Here is a 23,703-nt window from a genome sequence, read left to right as displayed (position 1 = left end):
TAACAAAACCTGATCTGAGATTATTAGAGTTCAGAAGATGACCAAGAAATTAAGTGGTTTTGGAAATCGTATGTAAGAGAAAAATAATGGTTATAGGACATAGCCCTGTGGTGCCCTAACAGAAAGAGTTAAGGGAGCAGATGATCTCTATATTGTAGGAGGAAATAAAAGGAAAACCCGGAAAGGACAGTGTGTAAAAATACAGGAGTATGTAGAGAGGTGTGTGTGGTCAGCAGTGTCCAAATCGGCTCTAGATCAAGGAGTGTTTGTAAAGAGAATTGCTTTTTGCAGGGTTATTTTAGAACATTCCACATTGGACTGCTATAAAAACAGATTTTAGGGCATCAAACTGTTTATGAACAGAGAGAAATCAAGTTGTTCCATACTAACCACTTGATTTGAGCAGAAGGTCTTCCCTGGCAGTATTCACAACCGTATTGCCTGCTAAAGCATTGTAAAAGCTTGTTTTGTAGCCCATTAGATGTAAGCAGTAAGAGACTGAGTGAAAAAAATTACTAAACTTGGCCATATGTGGATTTTCCGGACTGAGTCAGCAGCTTATTGGCTTGTGTATAGTGCCAACCGATGGGCTTGAACAACCGGTATCTGGCCAAAAATTGTCCAGATACAGATGGTGCAGGTTTGATTTTCCCATTGGATCGAGGTCTGCATCTGCAAATTGATGCAACTTGATCAGACGGCCTATATAGCTGCAATTATGATCTGATTGGATCAACCCAATATTGTCTACCTCATATTGGTGAAAGATCTGCTTATTTGGTGACCTCACCAAACAAGAGGATCTATGTGTATGACCAGGTTGAAGGACATGTAAACCCTTACCAGAGCTTACAGAGGAGCCGGAAGATGGACGTATGGAGTATGGCATTTCCCGGGGGGGGGGGGGGGGCGGTAGTTTGCCTGGGGGGAGGAGGGAGGGAGGGCTACCTGGGGTGGGGGGTACGGGGTTTTTTTCCCCCTCGGGTTGATTTCTCCTTTAACTGTTCCGCAGAAAATTGCTATTGCCTAGCCTAGTTGTTGGAAACCTAGGTGAGCTCTGTCCATGTGTATAGCTTGTTATTTAGTAGTAATGAAAAAAGGATACTGTGAAAAAGGCATATAATCAGCAAAAATGCCCACTATTGGTTAAATTTTCATGCGCCACATTAATAATAAAAAGAGAAAAAATCCATGTTGAGGCTTTCTATTTGAAAACAGTGTAACCGCATTTGTACCTAGATACAAATTAATAATGTATATGCAAAGCTGTAGGAAATGTAGCATCAGAAACCTAAATATGCTGAAAGTGGCTATTTCTAAGTATCCAATTCTGTATTTCCTAACACAGGAACACAAACCGCTGCATTGCAACACTTGGTAACTTAAGTAGCCAACCTTCCAACTTTGATTTCAGATCCAATACATCAAACTCGGCTCCCGTGGATAAAGCCACGTCTCTTACACAGCAGCACTACGGCCACTTAATGGTTTTGTCACTGCTAGAAATTCCATTTGAGTCCATCTGGGCCAGACCACAGCCATGTGAAATTTAGTATTGTGTCTGCGAAAGATATAGAGCAAGGATCTTAACCTATGGGTCAGTGACTGTAACACAATGAAGTGTATGTCTGCAGTAGATATTTGTAATTAAAAGGAGGTTTAATAATTAATTCTAAACCAATTCTTGGCTTGTGAAGCTGACTTCTACGCTTAATTCATGTTCCCATGAGAAAAGAGTTAAGAAACACCGATACAGAGAAAGCTAGACATTTGGTATAAATTATATCTTAAATCGGACTCTTGTCCCCTTATAGTATGCAATAAAAGGCGCATATATTGCTCCGCATTGTTTAAATACTAAACCCCAGAGAAGTATCTGGATTCTGGTAGGCTCGGAATTGGATTGCTCTTCTGCTTGTGCCTGTGAGTGGGGGGGCCCTGGACACTACAGTCCGACATTGGGTCAGAACCACATAAACCACTAAATAACCATGAAACCAACTAGTAACCAAGAATACAGTAGTATCAAAAACCAGGAAAACAACCAAGGTCGAGAGCAGGGGCAGGAATCCGAAATCAGAATATAGAGGTAGAGCTGGGGGTAAAATAGGCAAGATAATGGTATTTGCTGAGCACCTGTGGCCAGGTTAAGCTGACCTGAAAATGAAAGGATAACAAAGCATCGAACCACCATAGCTGTCTGCTTGGATTGGGGACAATCTAATAAAAGTTGTAAATGAAGAAAAAAAAACTGGCATAAATAAGAATAAAGGTTTGCTTTTCACAATGAAATATTCTTCATTACAGTTATTGCATTGCAAATCTTAATTGCACACTTTTAACACCTTCTTGATTAGTGCAAAGTTAACTTTTTCAGTGAGAGGTTGTATTACATACTCTGGGCACTGGTGTAAACTATAAAATTCATAATCTTTCACTGTCGAAGTAGTCTTGAAACAGTTTCTGGGTTTGCAAAAGTTATTAAATTCTCACAAAGGAAAAATGTTTTTGTGCAAAGGCAGAACTCTTTGCGTTGTGAATATTTTCCTTTTACAGACTTTTGTTGCATTCCCCTGATAGACCAAATTCGGAGCAGATGTTACTCTGGTGCAGTAACCATAGTAACAACTAGATCCCTGCTTTTAAACAAGAGATGAGGAAGTGCTACTAAGAGTAGAGCTGACCTTAAACCTATTCATAATCCAATACAAAGCTGAAAAGCAACATAAGGTAACGTAGTAGATGAACATTTTTTTTTTTTTTTTTTTTAAACCTAAACATTTGTCTGTAGAAAAGTTTTTTTTTAGTCGCTAGCTATTCTACACGGAGCGGTTTTTATTAGGAAATAGTGACCCTTTCTAACCTCACTTCTTGCTTCGGAGGGATGTTTGTTGGCTCAAGAATCATTCTCCATTTTTGCTTTGATGTTGATTTAAGGTTCAAGTTGTTCCCTCAGTATTTCACTGTATAATAAGCCCTGGCGAATTACATGGTAGTTCTCCTAACATCAGTCCTGTTTGCTATCATCTTCTCTAAACATTGCTTTCTTGGTTCCCCCTCCTTCCCCTGAACCGAAGCCATGCCAGCAATCTGTTTAGAAACCGTGAAGTCCATGAGAGAGACTACTCCTGGAGAAACCAAAATCTGAATTATGAAATCTGTGGTACCTGCTAATTCTGATCAGCTATTGCTAAATTAAAAGGTTAATTTCTTTAGTCGGTCCCAATATTGCATTAACACTTGTGCTGAATAGAGATTTGCAAACTGGTTGTTGGGCCCTCTGGTTGTATAATGTATGTTTGCTGGACAGCATGGAGCTTTAGTGCACTGGATGTTGGAATGCACTAGAAATCTCATGGCTGTGTGTGCTTTTGTTTAGCACCCATTTACCATGAAGTGTCAAAATGCTTCTGAACAATAAACACTTCTGTGTCTCAATTCTGCTTGCAGGGGTGTAGAAAAGAATGTCTCCAATCCAGGACGAGTGTGCTCTGATCAAATAAAATGAACTTTATTGGCAGTACCAAATACATTTAGCATTGCCAAAGCAATGGGGGGGAGGGTTTATATCAGATGGGGTTAGAGGGGCAGTTTATGGGAATAGGGCAAAGTCTGTCTCTGTTGGGAATGTATTAAAAGTCGCAAAGAGAAACAATTTGCACCAATAAGAATAGAAAAATAGCATTTTACAATGTAATATTCTTCCACAAACTGCTAGTGCATTGCACATTTTAATTGCACACTTTTAAGAAGTACTTGAAAGTTGTTGTAATGTTTTGGAGCAAACATAACTTTTTCAGTTATTACATCCACTGCCCATTGGCGCAAACTTTCTACCACTGTCAGAAGTGGACGCTAAACCATTTTGAAGTTTGCAAAAGCTATATTAAATTTGCAGAAAGGAAAATGGCTTTGCGCAAAGGCATAAATGTTTGCATTGCAAATCGTTTTTCTGTTACTGACTGGTTACATTTCCCCATATGTCTCTTACATACTGTGCAGCCATTGCCACTGCCAGTGTCTCTTCTCCCAGTAGGAAGTGGTGTGGGTGAATCTCTGAAAGTGGTTGTTCCTCAGTATTTTTGGCCACTGTAGGCAGGAGTGGACCTCATCCTGGTCACATTGCTGGCACAATCTGCTCTCTCTGGGGCTGTAAGTCTGTGCTGTCGCAGTTTAGTCTCTAAGCTGTGGGTGCTCAGTCTTTTCTGCTTCGGAATCTTTCTGTCTGAGGTTCTGTACCCTTACAAGTATGGGGCCAGTCTGTATTCCCTGGCCGTTGGCAACCCTATCCCCAGCATAATTGATGTATTCGTCCTGTAGTGCTGTGGGAAAATGGGTAGACTGATTGTTTAGGGGAGAGTGTATAGGTAGTGTGTAGGTATGTGTTTTAACACCATATTGTGTAATATAAAATTTTTAGGGAATTATGAAAATGTGTTTTTTTTTTTTTTAGTGATCCCACTGTTTTGGGATTTTACAAAATCCTGAATCTTTCAAGAATCCGAACCCTAACTTGTATTTGCATACAGAAAAAAACTCTTGGTTCTCATGTCAAAAAATATTGGTTCAGCCAGGTGCTTAGATTTGGCATCCCTAATATTTTACCCCTCAAAACAGAAAATTGTATGGCCCCAGAACTTCATCATTATTAGAGCTAGCCACATACAGGTCAACCAGGCCTGCCATTCTGCCATTTTTTTTAACTGAATTAACAAACCACTGTTCCTTTTTTGTTCCTGCAGTTTTATTTTGATAATATTGTAGCAATAGCACTGTCTTGTTCTTTGTTTAGAAAAGCCATATATACGCACCACTTAGCTCTTTTCTAACCCACTTTACTTTGCTCTGCTAGTAGCTGCTCTGCTAGTAGCTGCATGACTGACAACATTCTCGTACTTGTTAGTGCTGGGAATGACCTATAGCCATATATGTAAGTAGTCTTACCTGACTGCCCAGTCCATTTTATGGGGGAGTTTTATGGGGTAAGGGCTTGGAGTAGCCAGTAAACCACACAAGCAACTCTAAAATAGCAGAGAAATGTGCCCAACGCCAGGCAGTCGGCACCTAAGATCTTGGAGATTTTCACACCTACACGGGATTTGTTGTGCAAACAGTGGGCACATGTGGCACAGACACCGAAGGAAGTCATTAAAGGAAGCAGATGGCTTTGAATTTGTGACAGTGGCTTGCAAGTTATTTGCACTCGGGTGCGGGAATGCACCTTCATTTTTTATAGAGTTCTGTGCCGTAAAGTTGTTTTTTTTTTTTTTTTCATGTGTAAGGCTTTATCTGTTGTATATTTATCTTCCCATCCCTTCCTGTCATCTCTTCCTGTCTGTCAGCACAGTTGCACACAGGGCTTTTATGTTGTCTTCAATTCAACAATAATCTGCTGCTACTAGCGTGTCTATTATAGAGAATAGGAAGTCTGTGTAAGTTCCTGATTTGGCTCTGTTTGCTTTTACTTATGGCAGACGGGAGTTATGACTTGTGACCTGGCCCAGTAGTTGGGTAAATCAGATTGTACTGATCTGAATAAGAGGGGAGCAGTTTATGTGTGTACCTGGCCAGTTGCATAACAGACTCCTATGGAAACTTTTCCTGTTGCTCCTGCTGCTTCCTGTATAGTTTGATCAACCAAAAAAGGCTTGTACGTATATGTGTAAGCGCTGTGTTATTCTTCTTGTCGTTTTGATGACTTTACAGATGACCAAGGTTAAGGTGGCCATAGACACACAAACCATTTTTCTACAATATTCAGTGCATGTATGGTGGGAGACAAGCCGACCGATATCAGCAGAAGACTTGGATATCTGTCGACTCATCGATCGGAGTGGCCGGAAAATTTTAATCGGGTGCCTTTGAATGCACCTGAACATCGCCCAATATTAGTGCCGGATACATGTAGAATTCTATCGTTTCTGCCTGTATATCTGACTATTCAGCGCTACACATCTGTATTGAAACAAACAAACAATCTTTCCTGGAAAGATTGTAATCGTAACGTCTATGGCCACCTTTAGGCAGTGGTTAGTCTGACCATAGATAATTAGATAATTCTGGCCACTGATGCATTTCTTATGGGCACAAACTGAGCTTAGGACTGGTGAGATAGTACTGGTGATATTTATGTACCCTAGATTCTCCTACTGGATTTGGCTTTAGGGGGAACATAACTGGAAAATATTGGCTTGAAGGAATCTGCAATGGTTTATGGTAAATGTGGTTTGTATATAGGCAGGGTAGTTATCATGTTATGGGCTTGATGCTGTTGCTGGGAATGACCATAAGTAAGGCACTTTTGGGCACCTTTAGTCCACTACAATAAAGGTGTTGTTGATATTACTCTGGCACTATATTTTTAAATACTTGTCTCCTGCAGTGAGTCAGCCGCTGCTGCTGTGGGTTTTTGGGATCCGGAGGCAATGTGCTAGGCACTTAATGAATGTATAAAGAGATTACCTTGGAGTACACCGATACACTCAACCTCCATGTGCAACACGTGAAGAGCTGCCCCAGGGTAACCTTAGTATGTCAAAACCATGTAACAAGCATGGTGCACCATGGAAGGAGAGACTTGAATGGTGCTTTAAAAATTCATGTTTTAGGGTAGTACTGCAAGGACGATCTCCGTGCGTTTTTGCGAATGCAATGTGATGCGCAAAACGCAGGCATCAAGTCAGATGCAACGGGGAAAAAAAGGTAAATACAAATGTTGAAAAGTAAAACATGTGAGCAGACATGATCAAAATGCAAGAAAAAGAACAAAAAACATTTTTTTTTTTATATAAAGTAAAGAAAAGGCAACTACAAAACATCAATAATAAAGAAAAAAATATATAAAATAATATAGATGTATAGATCTAAGAAATGTATCGGATATCCGAATTTCAAAGGTAACATGACAATTCCCAGTCCCGATTCATGCCCCTATATTCCTCTGTGGTCTTAAGGTGGTAGATCCAATAGACTTCCTTATCTAATAACCTTTTATTCACACCTCCTTTCCTAATTTCAATGTGTGGCTTATCAATAACCTGAAAACGGATGTCTGTAGGATCTACATGCTCCAATTTCACATGCCTGGCTGTAGCCGATTTCTCATTGCCCCTATACACAGCTGATAAATGTTCCGAGATCCTAACACCAACAGCATGTGTGGTTTGGCCCACATTTGGGCCCCACACTGGCAAGTAGCCAAATAAACTTACTGAGTGTGTAGAGTTTATCCATGCCATTATCCATTCGCCTGAGTATTTGAGTCTACTATTCTGTCCTGTGTGGCACTGTATGTGAAGCAGGATTCCATTACATAGCTGTGTGAGCAAGTGCCTGGTACTGACAAGTAAAGAACTTTCAGCACCCCTTCCTGTGAAATACAATACACTCCCAGGGTGGGAACTCCTGGTACACGCTCGTCTTGCAGCCACTTACAAGAAAGAGCCTTGCAGATATTTATGCCTGCCACATGGTATTCCTGGCATAGCCTCTTGCCAAGATCTACAGCCCAGTATAACCGTGACCACACATGTGCTTTGCTTTAAAGGTTTCTTCAACTTCAGCCAGACTTATCTCTCTTGTACTTCATCTTACATTACCCGAAGGCTTCACCAGGCAGCAGTGTAGTAAATCTATTTGATTCTGCTCTGTATCCTGAGAAATGACAAGTGCTCTCATCCTGAGTCTATATGTAGAATCGGCATATTCGCCAATGCCCAGTTTTTGTTGCAGGCTACTTGGTCAGAACTGTTGATGCATTGAATCCAGGATTTGGCCTTTTTCAGCAGGACTCCAATTTGGCTGAATCCAAGTGCCTGGCCAAAACAAATCCAAAAAAATCACGTCGTTTCGTCACACAAACAATAAAGTCAACATTTTTTTTAGCCTTGTGCTGCATGCACTGTTCTTTCCCCCTCATTTTCCAAATTTACATATGTGAATTAGGGTTCGGTTCAGTATTCAACCAAATCTTTCGCAAAGGATTCGGGATTCTGCCGAATCTAAAATAGTGTATCCAGGGCATCCCTAGTCAGAACACACCATACTGTTTGAGGTTTATAGTTGCTATAGAAACAGGCATTTTTAAACTTCTGCTGAATCCCTAAGCAACTATCAAAGCACACGGAATATGAAATCTGCACGCAAGCTTCAGCTGTAATAAATCTGCCTGCTGCTGGCTTCTATTCAGGCATCTTCCCTCTGTGGAGCTTACTAGAAATATTAGTGCAGTCCAGGGAAAGATGGGAGAAAAGAGGTTGGGACGTTGCCCAGACACACTCTGCTTCGCTATTGAAAAGGATTTTGCAAAATCGCTTAATTAGAATTAACTGTATTGCAAACTAATTTCAATTAATTTGCAATTGTTGATCAGCGTGTTTATGGTTGTGACACATAGAGCAGCATCAGGGAAACTTCAGTAGAAACTTGGCTGGTAAAATCCCCCCCCCTCTTTTTTGTGCCTGGGAGAACAGGTGTCTGGTTATAAAAAAAATTCTATTTTACTTTTAACGTTTTATGTATTTATTTGAAGAATGATTCACTGTTTAAGTCAACAGACGCAGCCAGTATTCCTGTACATGACAAATGTATCCACTTCTTGTAGCCTACAGAACGTCACTTAATCTCTTTGCATCTCAGCAACCAAACCTGGACTGAACACTTGTGTTTGCAGAACTCTTTCTACATCTCTTCTTATCATTAGTATTCATATTGGAATACATTCGATTAGCATAGTGCTGTGCGCAGCATTATATCTTGGTACAAGCTTAGGGAGATTGGCTGTCCATGTTTTCCACTGGGGAGATGAGTAATGGCCGCGTGCAACCATATGTCCATTGTAGCTTTAGGCACATAGAGTAGTTGCTTGCATTTCTGTGCGATGGCACATGGGGCAATTTTTCTCATTAAAGAGTGTAAAAATGGCAGAATGCCCTGTATGACAACTGCTTAAAAGTACAAGAGCCTTGGCATCTGTTTGGTCCAAAATCCCATGACAAGTGATTGTACTAGTGATAACAGTGGGTAATTTTATGCATTTGGTGCCATGTATTTTATTGAGAAAATAAATTACACACTGATTGACTTTTTGAAGACCGGATGGACCAGTCTTTCAATAACATTCTCCACCCCACCCCCCCAGCTGAATCAATGCACAATTTGGGAACCTCTGCCTAGAGTATTGCCACGTGAGCTGATTCTCCTTCTACTAATTTTCTCTGCTACTGCAGGAAAAGTCATGGCTACAACGCAAATCATTTTTAGGATTGATTCACACTATAAATCATTGTCACGGTGTGAGGAAGTAACCTCGCGTGGTTGGAAGATGTGAATTTGAGAATTATTTTAGGAACCTGTCGAGATAGAACTTGTGTTTTTGAATAAAAACCGTATATTGCTTATTTTGTATTGTACCTTATGCAGCCTGAGTGCTGTGGCACATGAGGTAGGTTGATGGGGCTGCCATTGATCCCTTCTCAGTGTTCACAATGGGAATTGCCAGAAATAGCCTGTCTCTGCAAATTCTTGTCTAAAGAATGGGAAAGCCCTGGAAACAGAGCAGGTCATATGCCTTTTAAAAAAGTTAAGATTTAGGGCCTTATTTTTTTTTTTATTGGTGGTACAAAGCTATTCACAGGGAATATGGGTCATTGACATCAGCCAATGAATGACTCCCACGAGCCTGAGAAGAATATACAATCTCCTTGCAGATGGTAACCTGGCTGGAATCAATCCTAGGACCACTGCGTTGAAAGGCAGCAATGCGATCTACTTTATATTGTATGTTTTGGATATAATGTAAGCTAGGTCTTCTATAGATTGGCTTTAGGCTACTGCCACACTAGGCAGATTCTTTGCCTGTGGATAATATGCCTGGTGCTGCAGAAGCAATATAGTCCCCTTTTTTTATTTAATTTTTTTTTAACTTGTTTTTATTTATTATTGTAATATAATATTTTTGTTTCAGATGTAAAATTCTTTTCAATAAAGATTCATCTAATTACATCAACAATATATAATTAACATTTTAGTAACATTTTTAACTTTCAGCTCTTTTAAAATCTATATATTATATTTATATTTGATAAGAAGCCAACAATCTGTTGAGATTTGATGACTTCTGGGGGTGCGTAGTCAACAAGTTCCCATTCCTGCTGTAAGGTTCTGAGGTATTGGGATGATTCCACGACCAGTGGGTGGTTTCTTAATGATTCAGATCGTACCATGTTGTGTATCTAAAAGTATAGACGGTATGGTCTTATTTGCCTTGGGAGAGATTATATGTATATCGTCCATTTATTAAAGAATTTTTTTGTGTTTTTTTTTCTCTTTTCGGGTTGTTGCTTCCAACCAGTCCATATGAAAATAATTATGTAACTTTCTTTTAACTAGCATTATGAATGGGCAATTGGTGTCTGGCCATTTTTGTAGTATTGTTTTCCTAGCTGCTACCGCTAGTCTTCCCATCAAGTGTTTTTTTGCTTTTGTTAATTGTAGATGATGTAGTGTTGCTAAATAGAGCCTATTCCACTTGTATTTGCAGAGGTTTTCCATCTGTGCCCCGTATGAAAACATTTCTTGCCAAAAGTTTGAATATATGCCCCCACATGTAATAAAATGCACGAAGTTTGCCCAGGAGCAGTAACCAGTAGCAACCAATAAGATGTTTGCTTTTAAACCTGTGACCAGGAAATTCTACCTGCTGATTGGTTGCTATAGGTTACAGCCCCTGCGCAAACTTAGTGCCTTTAATTACATAACCCCAATAGTCTCTTTCAACACAGAGGTTCGCCAGCGGTGGGCGGAGCCAATAAAGGTTAAAGAGAAATGCTTGCTTTTTTCCTGGGCGCTCTTGGATTTAAAGTAGGGTGACTGTTTAGGCATAAGGGCAATGGCAGATGGGACAGTTTGATGCCAGTGCATAATGTCCTCCAGGCAACTTTGGGCTGCATATGTGATGCATATCTAATAGCACTGGTAATTTATATTAATCCTTATAGGCAGGTAACTTCAGTGTTGTGCACACTGGAGGATATAAAGCATGGGGTTAACAAACCATCCCATCTGCCTCTACCCTAAAAGTTAGTGGAGCTCTAGGAGAATCTGAGGACTGTAAAAACCCCATTGTTTTTTTGTCAGTGGCCCCAGTTAGACAACCACGACATTTGATCATTTTTAAAAGCTAAATGCTAGTTGCAAACTTTTGTAGCCTCTGTCTGGCATGGCTTGTCCATCTCACTTGCTTCAGTTTGGTGTAGCAAGGGTAAGGCAAAGAAGCATTCTAAAGGCCCCCATACATGTGCCAATAAAATCTGCCGACAGACCGAGTCAGCAGTTTATTGGCCCATGTGTGGGGCCATCCGACTGGTGTCCCCGATCGTTGTCTGCCCGAAAGTTGGCCAGATGCAGTTTGGGCAGAGTAAAAAACCCCCTCTGATTGCGGTACCGCGATCCGTCCACCTGTAATGCCTCCAATCTGATCATTGGGCCCTATGGCCCACGATCGGATCAGCCCGATATCGCCACCCTCAGTGGGGGCATATCAGGGAGAGATCCGCTCATTTGGCGACATCGACAAACGACCGGATCTCCCTGTGTATGGCCACTTTAACAGTACATGTGCTTATTTCATACAGTCTGTATTTATCCAATTGCTGTTGGATTGTCCCTAGAGGGATTCAGCCAGTGAAACGCAAAATCGTGTTTGATGCTCATCAAGGTCAACAAGAGGCTGGTGTAATAGAACTGTTCAACCGTGATGTGACCGCAATGTAATGAATAAAATAAAAGAACCCAGTGGAAAGGTTATCAGTACTGGTTGCTGTTCAAGCAGACTAATCTTGGCTGGCCCTGCCAGCTTCTCGGGGGTTAATGAGGAATTCTGCATATGGACAGCTTGATGCAGTGAACTGTGCAATAACATTTAATGCTCCCCAAGGGAATGCTTTGGTGTGTGCCTTGCATTTTCACTGTGTCTGTATGTAGCACTTTATATCCAGGCTGCTGAGCATAGGCTGCGAGAGATTATCTAGTATGTAGGTTAGATAAATCTTTGCATAATCCAGATATGTTTTTATATTTGTTCTCTGTCATAGAATCCTGGGAATTATATACTTCAGCATATTATGGGAAAATAGTGGAATACTGTACTTCCAATCTTGCTTTTCTGCTCTGTAGTAACAAAGGACTGTATAGGGGTACATACTGTATGTAGATTTACTGTGTTTCTACGCTCTCCACTTGTATAAGCAATACAGACTGTCTTCCACCACGAACAGAACCTTGGAAATTTGAACAAACCATGTATTGAGATTTTATGGCATCTGTCCTTCTGGGTAACTGGGCAATGTGTTGGATATGGATGAGTATTTTTGTTAAAGAAAAATTATAAACAAAAAAAGCAAGCCTCTAAACGTCAACACTTAGTGGCACATTTACTCATGGGCGAAAAATTCGCCAGCTATGGCTTCGCACCCATGGCAACACTTCACCAGGCGAAAATTCACTCGGACAATGCCAATTTACTGAAATTTTCGTCCCGGGCGTCGGACGCTGGCGGAATTTGCAAGCAAATCAAAGCGAAGAATCGCAAGCGTTCCATTCTGCCTAACGCGACTTTGCTAGAGGTATTGCACTCAGGCTAATTTGCATACGGCGGGAAATTTAAAGTTGAATGCACGTCTTTATGTTACATGCTGCATCTAATACATTACATTTACACTGATAACTACACATGCCAAGGGAACCCTAATAAAGTCAATTGCGTTGTTTTAATGCCCTACACAAAAGCCCAGTGTGAAATAATAATCCCATATGTTCTAAAATGTATGGGGGAAACCGGTAACACACGAAAACATTTTAAACACTTTTGCAGCTCATCACCCTGAAAAAAGAAAAAGATGCCAGCGTTTTTCCACTCCAAAAATATGATGTAAGTAACTGAAGATCTATGCACTCCATTGCACTTCACCTAGTCTGAGCTGCTGAAGGCAAGTCTGGTGAAATCCGCATTTTAGTGAATTTGAGGCGTAACATCCATTCACCTGAGCGAAAAGTTGCCTGGTGTTAGAGTGCGAAACACTGCTAGCCTCTATCTCCTTCGCTAGCGAAGAAACGACTGCGCCCATTAGTAAATTGGCGAAGTCTCTGAAAGCGGTAACCGTGTCAAATTGACTCTAGCGTTAGCCACTTCGCCTTCGAGTAAATGTGCCCCATAGTGAGACCACATACAATGATAATGTGCATTGTGTTCAGTGTTGCAAGTATAATGTAGCTGAATCGTGGTTTTACACATATTAAGTCGGCTCTTCTTTTTGAACTGGTCTTTTACATGGAATAATATTTGAATGATTGTAAAACAAAAGCTGGCTCTCGCACACCCAGTGTATAATGCGAAGTCCGGTGCTCAGTGGTAGAGGTTCGGCCACCTCACAATTGAATCAATACGAAAGAAATCCACGGCACACAGGCTGCTGCAAGCAAGGATCCCCTTGCATGTTTAATGCGGAAGTGAGCAACGTTTCGGGGTCACGCCCCTTTGTCAAGCCCTTTGTCAGGCTTGACAAAGGGGCGTGACCCCGAAACGTTGCTCACTTCCGCATTAAACGTGCAAGGGGATCCTTGCTTGCAGCAGCCTGTGTGCCGTGGATTTCTTTCGTATTGATAATATTTGAATGAAGCATCTCCCAAAAAAAGTATACCTATCATTTTAATCAGATAGAACAGTGCTGTGCAGCTTTTTGCATGCAATGGGCTAGTTATATCTATTTTTTGCAGGCCAAATTATAATAATTGATGTCATACACCACAATTGATGGAGCCCATAGGCAGGCAGAGAGCCATCTCCCTTAGAAACAATTTTATCAAATTTTTTTTCTTTAATCCTAAAATAATATATTACTTTTCCTTATTACAAGCAAAACCAACCTATTTGGGTTTATTTAATGCTTACATGATTTTCTAGTTGACTAGGTATCAAGATCTAAATTAATTAGAAAATGGCAGGTCCTGAGCATTCTGGATAATACCTGTGTATTCATTTTTTTTGAACACATCTTATACTGTCCTTTTAACTAAACTTGTTTCCCTGCATATTTCTCTGCCCTGCCTCCTGTAGATCTGTGGCCGGAGCTAGCAGCTCTAATCTCTGTTCCAGGGAATCTGGCAATCCCATAAGAACATTTTTACTACCTAGCAATCACATAAAGCACATGAATGAATGCTGTGTCCCCTGCACTGGACATTTGGCAGAGTATAAAATGTTACTGTTCTTTCCGATTACCAGCCAGTAGCTACTTGTGTTTCATTACATGAGTCTAGTTTTAACCCTTTTGTAGACCACTCCATAAATATACATTCACAAAAGTTGATAGAAATGGGAAATCTCCTCTTCTTCTGGGCAACTAATCTCCCTGTACTGCTTTCCCTTGCCTTCCCGCCGGCTAGTATGAAAATCGCCAGCGGGATGGCACTCCGAGTGCTTCGTTTTCCGAAGTTGCCTCACGAGGCGACTTTGGAAAACAAATAGCCCCCAAAGAAGAGGAGATTTGTCGCTGGGCGACTAATCTCCCCGAATCTGACCGTGTGTCTCTGACCTTATACAGTAGTTGCCCTAAATGAGCACCATCTACAGTGATTCAAGCCAGTTATCTAAGTAGCAAACATTTCTTAATCTAGAATGATCACGAAATGTGTGTGTGTGATTGATGCCCACACATACTCATTACAAAGTAGAACTACACTACTTTCAATTACTATGAGATACTTCTAGCTTTTCCTGATTAACTGCTTATCTGTAGTTTAGTATGACCCACTAACTTCATGTCATCTGATCTACTCCACTCCAACATACAAGATGTGAAAGTATCTGTAAGACAGCCATATCACTCTTGTTATAGACACCTTAGGGTAAGGCCATATGGGCGTTTCGGGGAGATTTATTCGCCTAGCGACTAATCGCCTCGTCTTTGCGGCGACCAATCTCCCCAAACGCCTTCCCTCACTCTGCGCTGGCTAAAATGAAAAACCGCTGGCGCTAATCTTGCGGCGATTCGTTTTCCGAAGTTGCCTCACAAGGATTGTTTAGCTTTAAGAACTGTTAACTTAAGATTTAACTTTTTTAAGATTTGTTTTGACAAATTGCCTTTTTTTTTTTTTTTTTTTCGGTAACTTAAAATTTTTATTGAATTTATTTTTTTCCAGAGAAAAAAAGAAAAGAATCCATGCTTGTTGACATTGCATATTAACATTGTATAATAAAGATCTGACAAAAACATAATCATTGCCATGTGTCCTTATTAAAAGCATTGGTTGTTGTGGAAGTCTTAAAACACACATAAACAAAGATTAAAGAATAAAAGGAAAAGAAGAAACAAAAACCAAGCAAAACTTTGCAAAACATAATACATTCTACCTTTAAAATCATTTCATTATATATTCTATAGCCTAGCAGTTTTAAAGGAGAAGGAAAGGCTAAAATTAAGTAAGCCTTATCAGAAAGGTCTATATAAATACATCAATAAACCCTTAAAGTAACGCTGCTCTGTCAAAAGAAACACTGCATTTCTTTCCTTCTATTCTGTACACATGGGCTTCTGTATCAGACTTCCTGTTGTCAGCTTAAATGTCCAGAGCATGCTCAGTTTGCTCCTCTCCCCCTCCGTCCTCCCCTCCCTGCTGTAATCCGAGCCCAGAGCTATGAGTGAGCAGGGAGAGAATCAGGCAGGAAGTGATGTCACACCAATCTAATATGGCAGCTGCTATCCTAAACAAACAGAGCGTCTAGAGTTGTTTACTCAGGTATGGTAAAGCATTCTGCAGAATTAAATAGTGTTGTAGCTTGCACCAGGTTCAGACTGGCAATCTGTGGGTTCTGGCAAATGCCAGAGGGGCTGCTATAAAGTGCCATAGAAAGTGATTATTTAGTGGGCTGGTGGGGGCTGTTTGGGCCTCAGTGTGGGCTGATTGGGCCTCTGTGGACCTGAAATGCCAGGGCCTATTTTAATTCTCAGTCCGGGCCTTGCTTGCACTATTGTGGCTAATCTATTGGCAATAAACTGGCTTGGTAACTTTCCTTCTCCTTTAATATCTATAAGATATCAACCTGTGAAATCCGGTTGCTTTCTAGAGGTAGAGGCTGTGAGACCCTTTATATTCAACTTGCCTAGTATTCAAATTTACTATAGGTTTGGGGGGTTTTGCCAGTAATACGTAAGGGGCCCAGATAGCTAAGAATTTTGAGTCCTGTTTTGAATATATGTGATAGTACTTTTAAAAAAACATATTAACTGCCCTTGTTTTAATCCGCAACAAGAGCCATGATATGTTTTTTATTTATTATTATTATTGTATTTTTAGAGCTCCGACATATTGCACAGCGCTGATATTTAAATATTCGGTATACGTACAGGCTAAAGCATTCCAGAGGATAAATAGCTATGCAGGCTGTCAAAAAGTTCTTGTGTGTTGTGTGTGTGTGTGTGTTTTAACAAGATCACTTTGAATGAGGCCTGACCATGCCGACGGCACTTGACCTTTTAGATATTCACTTTACTTCTCCATTCTGTTGATTAAGGAAACCTCTGAGCTAACCCTTTGTTTGAGCACAGACTGCTGCTAATTGAAGTGACCTACATTCAGAGCTCATTTGTTTGTCTCTGCCCATGAACAACACCCCTTCTCCCTCTTTCTTAGATGGCTTGTTTAATGCCATTAGGACTGAAAGAAGATTTCATTAGTTGTTCTGACCCTGCCATAGTATTGGAGGAGAAACTGAAAAAGAGCTTGTTGATCTTTATTATATGGAGAGGTATTGTCAGGGTTCCTTTAGGCTTAGAGCTGCAGCCATGTGTGCCCAAAACTGTTCCTCCCAGTCTTGCTTGCTTATTAAAGAAACCCTAACACCAAAAAATGTAGGTGTTTTTAAAGTAATGAAAATATTATGTACTGTTGCTCCGTTGGTAAAACTGATCTGTTTGCTTCAGAAACACAACTATAGTTTATATCAACAAGCTGCTTTGTAGCAATGGTGGAAATTATTAAAAAAAAAAAGCTATATGACACAGGTTAAATAGTGGATAACAGATAACACCATTTTGTTCTACAGAGCTTATCTGCAGTGTAACCTGAGTCTTTTCTCCTTTGAATGGCAGACCCACTGCTACACAGCAACTTATTTATATAAACTATAGTTTCTGAAGCAAACACCACAGTTTTACCAGTGCAGGGCAACACTGCATTATATGTTCATTACTTTAAAACACTTTCATTTTTTTTATGTTACTGTCCCTTTAATTCACACATCTTAGTCAAAACAGTGTCCATACTTTTTTAAGAAAAATATTTTCCTGCAGATTTGAATCAACTAAATCGGGTGGCTTGGGACATGCCCACAGTGATCTAGTGATTTGACAACTGATGTACCAGGAGGCTTATTGTTAAAGGCTACACCCAGCCGTAGCAAGGCTCAAAAATAGTGGTTCAGGAATGCAGCCTTCAGCAGTAAAGGTCTCGGCTGGCACACCTCTTGGCTGCAAGGGGGCTTAGAGTATTTTTGGACACGCTCATGGCATTTAACAGCCAATAGTTTTTTTATTCTTTGGTATTCCAGGGGGAATAACATTATGGAAACACACGGGTAGATTTTCTTACATCGGGAAAAGATTCTCAATATTGCTATTCATTTGTGAGGCAATGTATTTGCATTTTTGTCTTTCTTGAAAGAAGTGCAGTTTATAAAAATTCCTTCAGGTGAAAAGTAGTTTTGGCAGTTTTGATTTGACAGTGTGTCAGAATGCAGGAATACTTGTTGCAATTTGACAAATGTTATGGTATTTTGGCATCTCTTGAGTAGATATGTTACAACGCATATTTTCCAAAAACATAAATCCAGTCCATGTCAATGCTCTGAACTGCAGAACGGCTGTCTCCCATAGATTCCATTTTATCTCTGTAGTAATAAACCCCTATCTTGTACTTGAGCCAAACTAAGATATAATTAATCCTTAGGGGAAGCAAAACCAGCCCTATTGGGTTTATTAAATGTTTACAGGATTTTCTAGTAAACAAATTATGGAAATATCTATTATCTGAGAAAAAAACCCAGGTCCTGAGCGTTCTAGATAATAGGTACCATACCGATATTAAAGGACAACTGTACCCCTTAAAGTTTAAACAATGTAGGTTTCTAAAAATATATTGCATAAAACAGCTTATATGTAAAACCCTGCTTCATGCAAATAAACCATTTTCATGATAATGTACTTTTCTTAGTAGTATGTGCCATTGGGTAATCCTAAATACATTTTAAACAATAAGGGCTGCCCTCTGGGATCGTATGATTCACAGTGCACACACATACCAAACAAACTATACTTGTTAGGTCACATGAGCCAATTAACAGACAGTTGTCTTTTGCTTCCACACTTGTAGTATTTCTGGTCAGTTGATCTCTGAGACAGCACACATTCACAGACCATCATGAAAAGGGGGTTCAAGGCAAGAGATGTAAAAGGGCAAAATTTACTTAGAGAGAAGAAAACCCTTTCGGCGCAAAACCCCTCCCCCCGTAGCCCCCCCGGGCAAATGCCCCTAAATTGCTACTTACCCCTCGGCGCAGGTCCTCTCTCATGGAGTTCGCAGGTTCCATCTTCTCCCGTGCGGTCTTCTTCCTGGATTCACTGGCGTTTGGCAGCACATTTGCAGTAGGAGCATTTGCCGGTTCAGCTCTACTGCGCAAGTGCCGAAAGTCAGTTTTCCGATTTTCTTTTTTTCTTGGTTACTTTCGGCACATGTGCAGTAGATTCCAACCGGTAAATGCTCCTACTGTGCATGCGCCACCAAACGCCGGGGAATCCAGGAAGAAGACTGCACGGGAGAAGATGGCGCCTGTGAACTCCACAAGAGAGGTCCTGCTCCGAGGGGTAAGTAGCACAGGCTATTGTGTGTGTGTGTGTGTGTGGGGGGGGGGTATTTTGCGCTGAAAGGGTTTCCTTCTACTTTAAATATATAAACCAGTTTGAAAAGATTCTTTAATATGTCACTTAATCTGATATAAACTATATGTTGCTCAAGTATTCATTTTGGGGTTATGTGCTATGTGCTTAGACTGCTGTTGTACTACTATATACAGATCCCAGCCAGAGAAGACTGTTGTTGTCTTCTTGCTTGAAGATAGGTAGAGACAGTCATTTACGCACTATTATAACATTTACAAATTCAAAAAGAGGTCATTATGGTTTTATTAGAAATCATTGTGTAGTTGTAGTGGCTCATTAAACCTTTTTACTATGGGAGAGCTGCGTTTTTTATAATTCTATAGTACTTGAGGCAACTGTTTACATTGCTTTTCCAAAATATACTATGAAATAGCATGTTGGGATCTGTGAAGACAATCTAGTAAGGCAGTTAATATGCAAAACATGGGTGTAGTCTAGTAGTTTCAGAATGAGAAAAATATGATTGAAAGAGAATTTTCTCAGAAAAAGACTAAACATGTAGAAGCAAGTCAAGTATGTTTACTGTCAGAGAGGTGATGTGCCCTTGGGCCATATTACTTGCCTGGCATCACTATGATGTTCATAACCTCACCACCAGTCATAAGGGTTGTTTCTTCATGTTGTAGACTTTAATTAAAAGGGGTTGACTTACAGGGTATTTAAGAAATGAGTAAATGAGCCTGAGAACAGGCTACGTCTAATGTACTTCATTTACTACATATGAACTTAAAAGCTAGGTGAAATGATATGTCTTCCTTACAGTTAGTTACCAGTCATTTGCACTTTTCTCTCTGATAGTTATTGATAAAAAGATTATTATATTGTGTATGTATAGAGTATAATGTCCACAAATATTAGATGCCACCAAAGTGTTACAGGTCTACATACGTGCTTTTATACAGTAGTAATGCCCAAAACCTTTATTAGGAAGTTTCACATTGAAATGCCAAGTCCATGTCCGGTTCAGTTGGGTGAAAGGCCAGATTTAAAGCAGGGCCCTGTGTTATAAGACATGTCACCTTACCTGACCCTTCCCAGTGATGTCATTTCAGATGTAGTGAATAAAAACCCCAAAGGACTTTAAAACAGAAAGGTGTGTGGCAGACAAAGTGGTTATGGATCAGATTTCTTACATTCACACTACAGTCATTAATTGGAGAAATGACTAATGTGAAAAAAGAATGTTCTACAGAAGTGCTGCTCAAAGGGCAGGTGATGGTCACCTAGATATCTACTAGTAGTAGGTCTATTAGATCACCCATTCAGATGTAAGAAAATATGGCTTGGGGAATGGGTGCTGTTCCTTTGATTTTAAGGAGATACAAACCATATGAGTGTGTTTACATTACATACATTTTCTATATTTTTGTGTTTTCTGCAATATATGCAGCTTTTAGACACTAATGGACTATGCGATACCTCCATAGTTGGTAGTCTGGTAATCGTGGGGCTGCTGGCACTCTGAGCTGAAAACGTGGTATAGCTGTCTATTACTGGTAATATGCCAGAAATCACTAAACAGAGAATGAATGAAAATTGCAGAAGTGTACAGATGAGAACTCTAAGTTAACATTTTCTATTTGGGTTTAGATCACCAAGTGTAATTTATTATGGCAAAACTGCGTTCTGCCAGCAATCTTGGTGGAGACACTGGTTGGGATACTTACACAGGGCACAGGTAAATGGTCCGTTGTTGTATGTAATTGTAAGTACAAGTCTAATATGCTTGTAGTTGCTTGCTTGACATAATGTTTCATAAATTAGGGTTCCCCAATCGGATAGTGGCTAGAATATAGATGTATTCATGCTCTTGACCGCAAACTTCTGTATTTGACTCTCCCAGGTGACGCTAGAGAAGGTTCTTGGTATCACAGTATCTGCTGGAAGAGGACTATCATGCGACCCAAAGACTGGCCTTGTTGCTTATCCAGCCGGGTAAGTTTTTTTTCACTACTCAATGTACATTGGATTTTATGATTTCCTGTACTTACCAATCAAAAGTCTGTAATTACTGGCACACTATTGTAAAAGAAGCCACATTCCTAAATAAAAGCACTGGGGAAATCCGCTCCCTACAATATGCTTCTTTGCATTAAACGGACTTCTGCCAAAGACGCAAATCTTTTGAGGGGTATATTACTGCTACTGTTTTCCTATTTATGAATTAAGACTGAACTCGAATCTGTTTGCATTTTTTTAAATTGTTTAATAGTCATGTTTGGTAAATCCACCCTTTCAAGTTCAAGATAAGACATCTGCCCTGACTAGTGGCCGAATGCAAAATCTAGTAATGTTTATATGCATTGAATTGGTTTACATTTAGAAAAAATTATATTTAAAGGGAATGTCAACCCAAAAAATATTTTTTGCCTAATAAAAGGAAACCTTATTTGCAATAACTTTGCTATATACATTAATTAAACATTTTCTATGGATTTTAAGTTTTAATTTGTATACATGATGCTACTGAAAGCTGTGTTTCTGTCCCTGTCTATTCTCTGCCCTGGTGGCTCAGTGGCAATGTAAGACCAAGCAGCTGATTAACAGACCTGTCTTTGCTGGGGAACTAAAACTTTTGCAACATTTTTTAAAAAGTAACAACCAGGACTTAAGCAAATGCTGCTTTCAATGGCAATTGTTTATACAAATATTTTTAAAAGCACTGAATTTATTTAATAAATGTATATTAAAACGTTTCTCAGAATTATGTAATCTTTTATTAGGCACATTTTTATTTTGGGGTTGACGTGCCCTTTAAAGGGGACCTGTTACCTTAAGAAATAATTCCTAATTCTTTTCTATTGTCAGTTGAGCAAAATAAACTTTGCTTACACTGTATTTATTATTTGCTTCAGTCTGGGAATCAGAGCATTTTTTGTGGACATAGTTATTAGCATCACCCCAAAATCTTGTGTATGCACCAGAATGGGGGACCTAATGTCTATTTTTTGGATATAGTTATTAAGACAATTTGTGCATCACCCCAAAATCTTGTGTATGCACCAGAATGGGGGACCTAATGTCCATATGCAGTGCCATACACAATTATAGAGTGGGAGGAGGGAGGGGGAATGTGAGGAGGGCATTGACATCCAGGAATTGCTCAATAAAAAGTAAAAGTAATTGACTGCCCCACCTCTGCCTCAAGCATACAGGCGGGGCTGGTAATATTTGATTGACAGCTCAGATATTTAAAAACCTTTTATAACAAGTATGGATGTTTTAATGGAAAAACAAAATTTAGGTTCCATGTTTAATTTGCAAAGGACTTTCATTATACAGCTTTTTATGTCTAGGTGACCGGTCCGCTTTAAGGGTCAGTATAGTACCATTTCAACATTGGGTCTGTGCTAAAAATACTTTTTGCATATTTTAATCACATTATTTCTTGAGCTAAAAAGAGCATAATAAGAAATTGCAAGTCACACTTCATGTTTGGAGAGGAGGGTTTTATTTATTCAGAGGCTTTTAAGTGGACTGTTTGTCACTGCTGATTTGTTTTTAGTGTGCTTTTGATACCTGGAAGTAGACTGCAAGTTTACATTCAGCTTTCAATTTTGCCCAGTGTAGTTCAAGAAATAACAAACAATACATTTCCCAATTAAAGCAATAGACAAACAAATGTAGAGAATCCCTATTCATAGCATTGGAATAGGGTATACTTCCCCCTAAACTGGATACAAGTTCATCTCAATTCCGTGACAAAAGTAAAAATGTCTAAGGAATAGTGGATGATTAGAAATGTGTCTATGTAAAAAACGTTCCATTCCTATAATTATGTTCCGTCACAGGATGCACTGGATAATGATTAATGAAAGAATGTTAAGTATCATAACTGAAAAATATACTGTTTTTACCAAGATCTGGACGCCTTGGATATCTTATACTAGTATGTAATACTGTCATATTATTGAGAAATTTTCCCCTAAATGTGTACCTTATCATTCACACTGTTTTGGGTTTTCTGGTCGAGTTGAAACCTCTACGATAATATTTTTACTGTTCTTTAGCACTATTTTGGGAGTAAGTGATAAACATTTATGGAAAAATACTCAGCTGTAGACGGTTTTGTTTGTTAAAATTTTTATTGGTATATAATATACAAATGGAATGTCATCTTTCCTTGTAACTGACTGTAATGCTGGTGATTCCCTCTGTGTAGGGGAACATCTGTTATCTGCGAAAAGTCAGAAACATGGTTACTACATATTGAACATGGATGTAATGTGATAAACCAATAAAAAAAGTTTTGAAAGAAATGTGTCTATGTAAATTTGGAGAAATTATATGGTTCCACCTAGTAACTCCATTCCATAGTTCTACTGTTGTCATTCATTAATGTGTAAAGGTCCCTTAGTATGTTCAGATGAACTAATTCCATTTTTCTGTACCTATAATAAAGAAATGGCTTATAAACCATTTTTAGCTCTTTGAATACTGCTTTCTCATCCATACCATTGTATGCACTGATGTATATATCATTTACCTGTAATGTAAGGACTTGTTTGCCTGAAGCAGAAAAAAAGCAGCAGAGTGTGAGGATGCAAGTAATTGACTGCCCCAGTCTCTCTAAAGATGCTTATACAGGTATATGATCAGTTATCCGGAAACCCTTTATCCAGAAAGCTCCGTATTACGGAAAGGCCATCTCCCATAGACTCCATTTTATCCAGATTTTTAAAAATCATTTTCTTTCTCTCCTAATTAAAGG

The 23,703-nt window shown here is 39.5% G+C and overlaps 1 protein-coding gene across 1 annotated transcript in view; it reads left to right on the top strand.

The window, feature by feature from the left end:
* The window catches only part of mapkbp1.L (mitogen-activated protein kinase binding protein 1 L homeolog), an 86,921-nt gene that overhangs the window by 15,278 nt on the left and 47,940 nt on the right, over positions 1-23,703 (top strand). Inside the window, 1 exon segment of the mRNA NM_001093073.1 lies at positions 20,836-20,927. Within this exon segment, the coding sequence (NP_001086542.1) occupies positions 20,836-20,927 (92 nt within the window).

The sequence above is a fragment of the Xenopus laevis genome, chromosome 8L, assembly GCF_017654675.1.
Source record: "Xenopus laevis strain J_2021 chromosome 8L, Xenopus_laevis_v10.1, whole genome shotgun sequence".
Lineage (NCBI taxonomy): Eukaryota > Metazoa > Chordata > Amphibia > Anura > Pipidae > Xenopus > Xenopus laevis.
The sequence above is the reverse complement of the archived record's forward strand: the minus strand, read 5'-3'. Positions and strand labels throughout refer to the sequence as shown.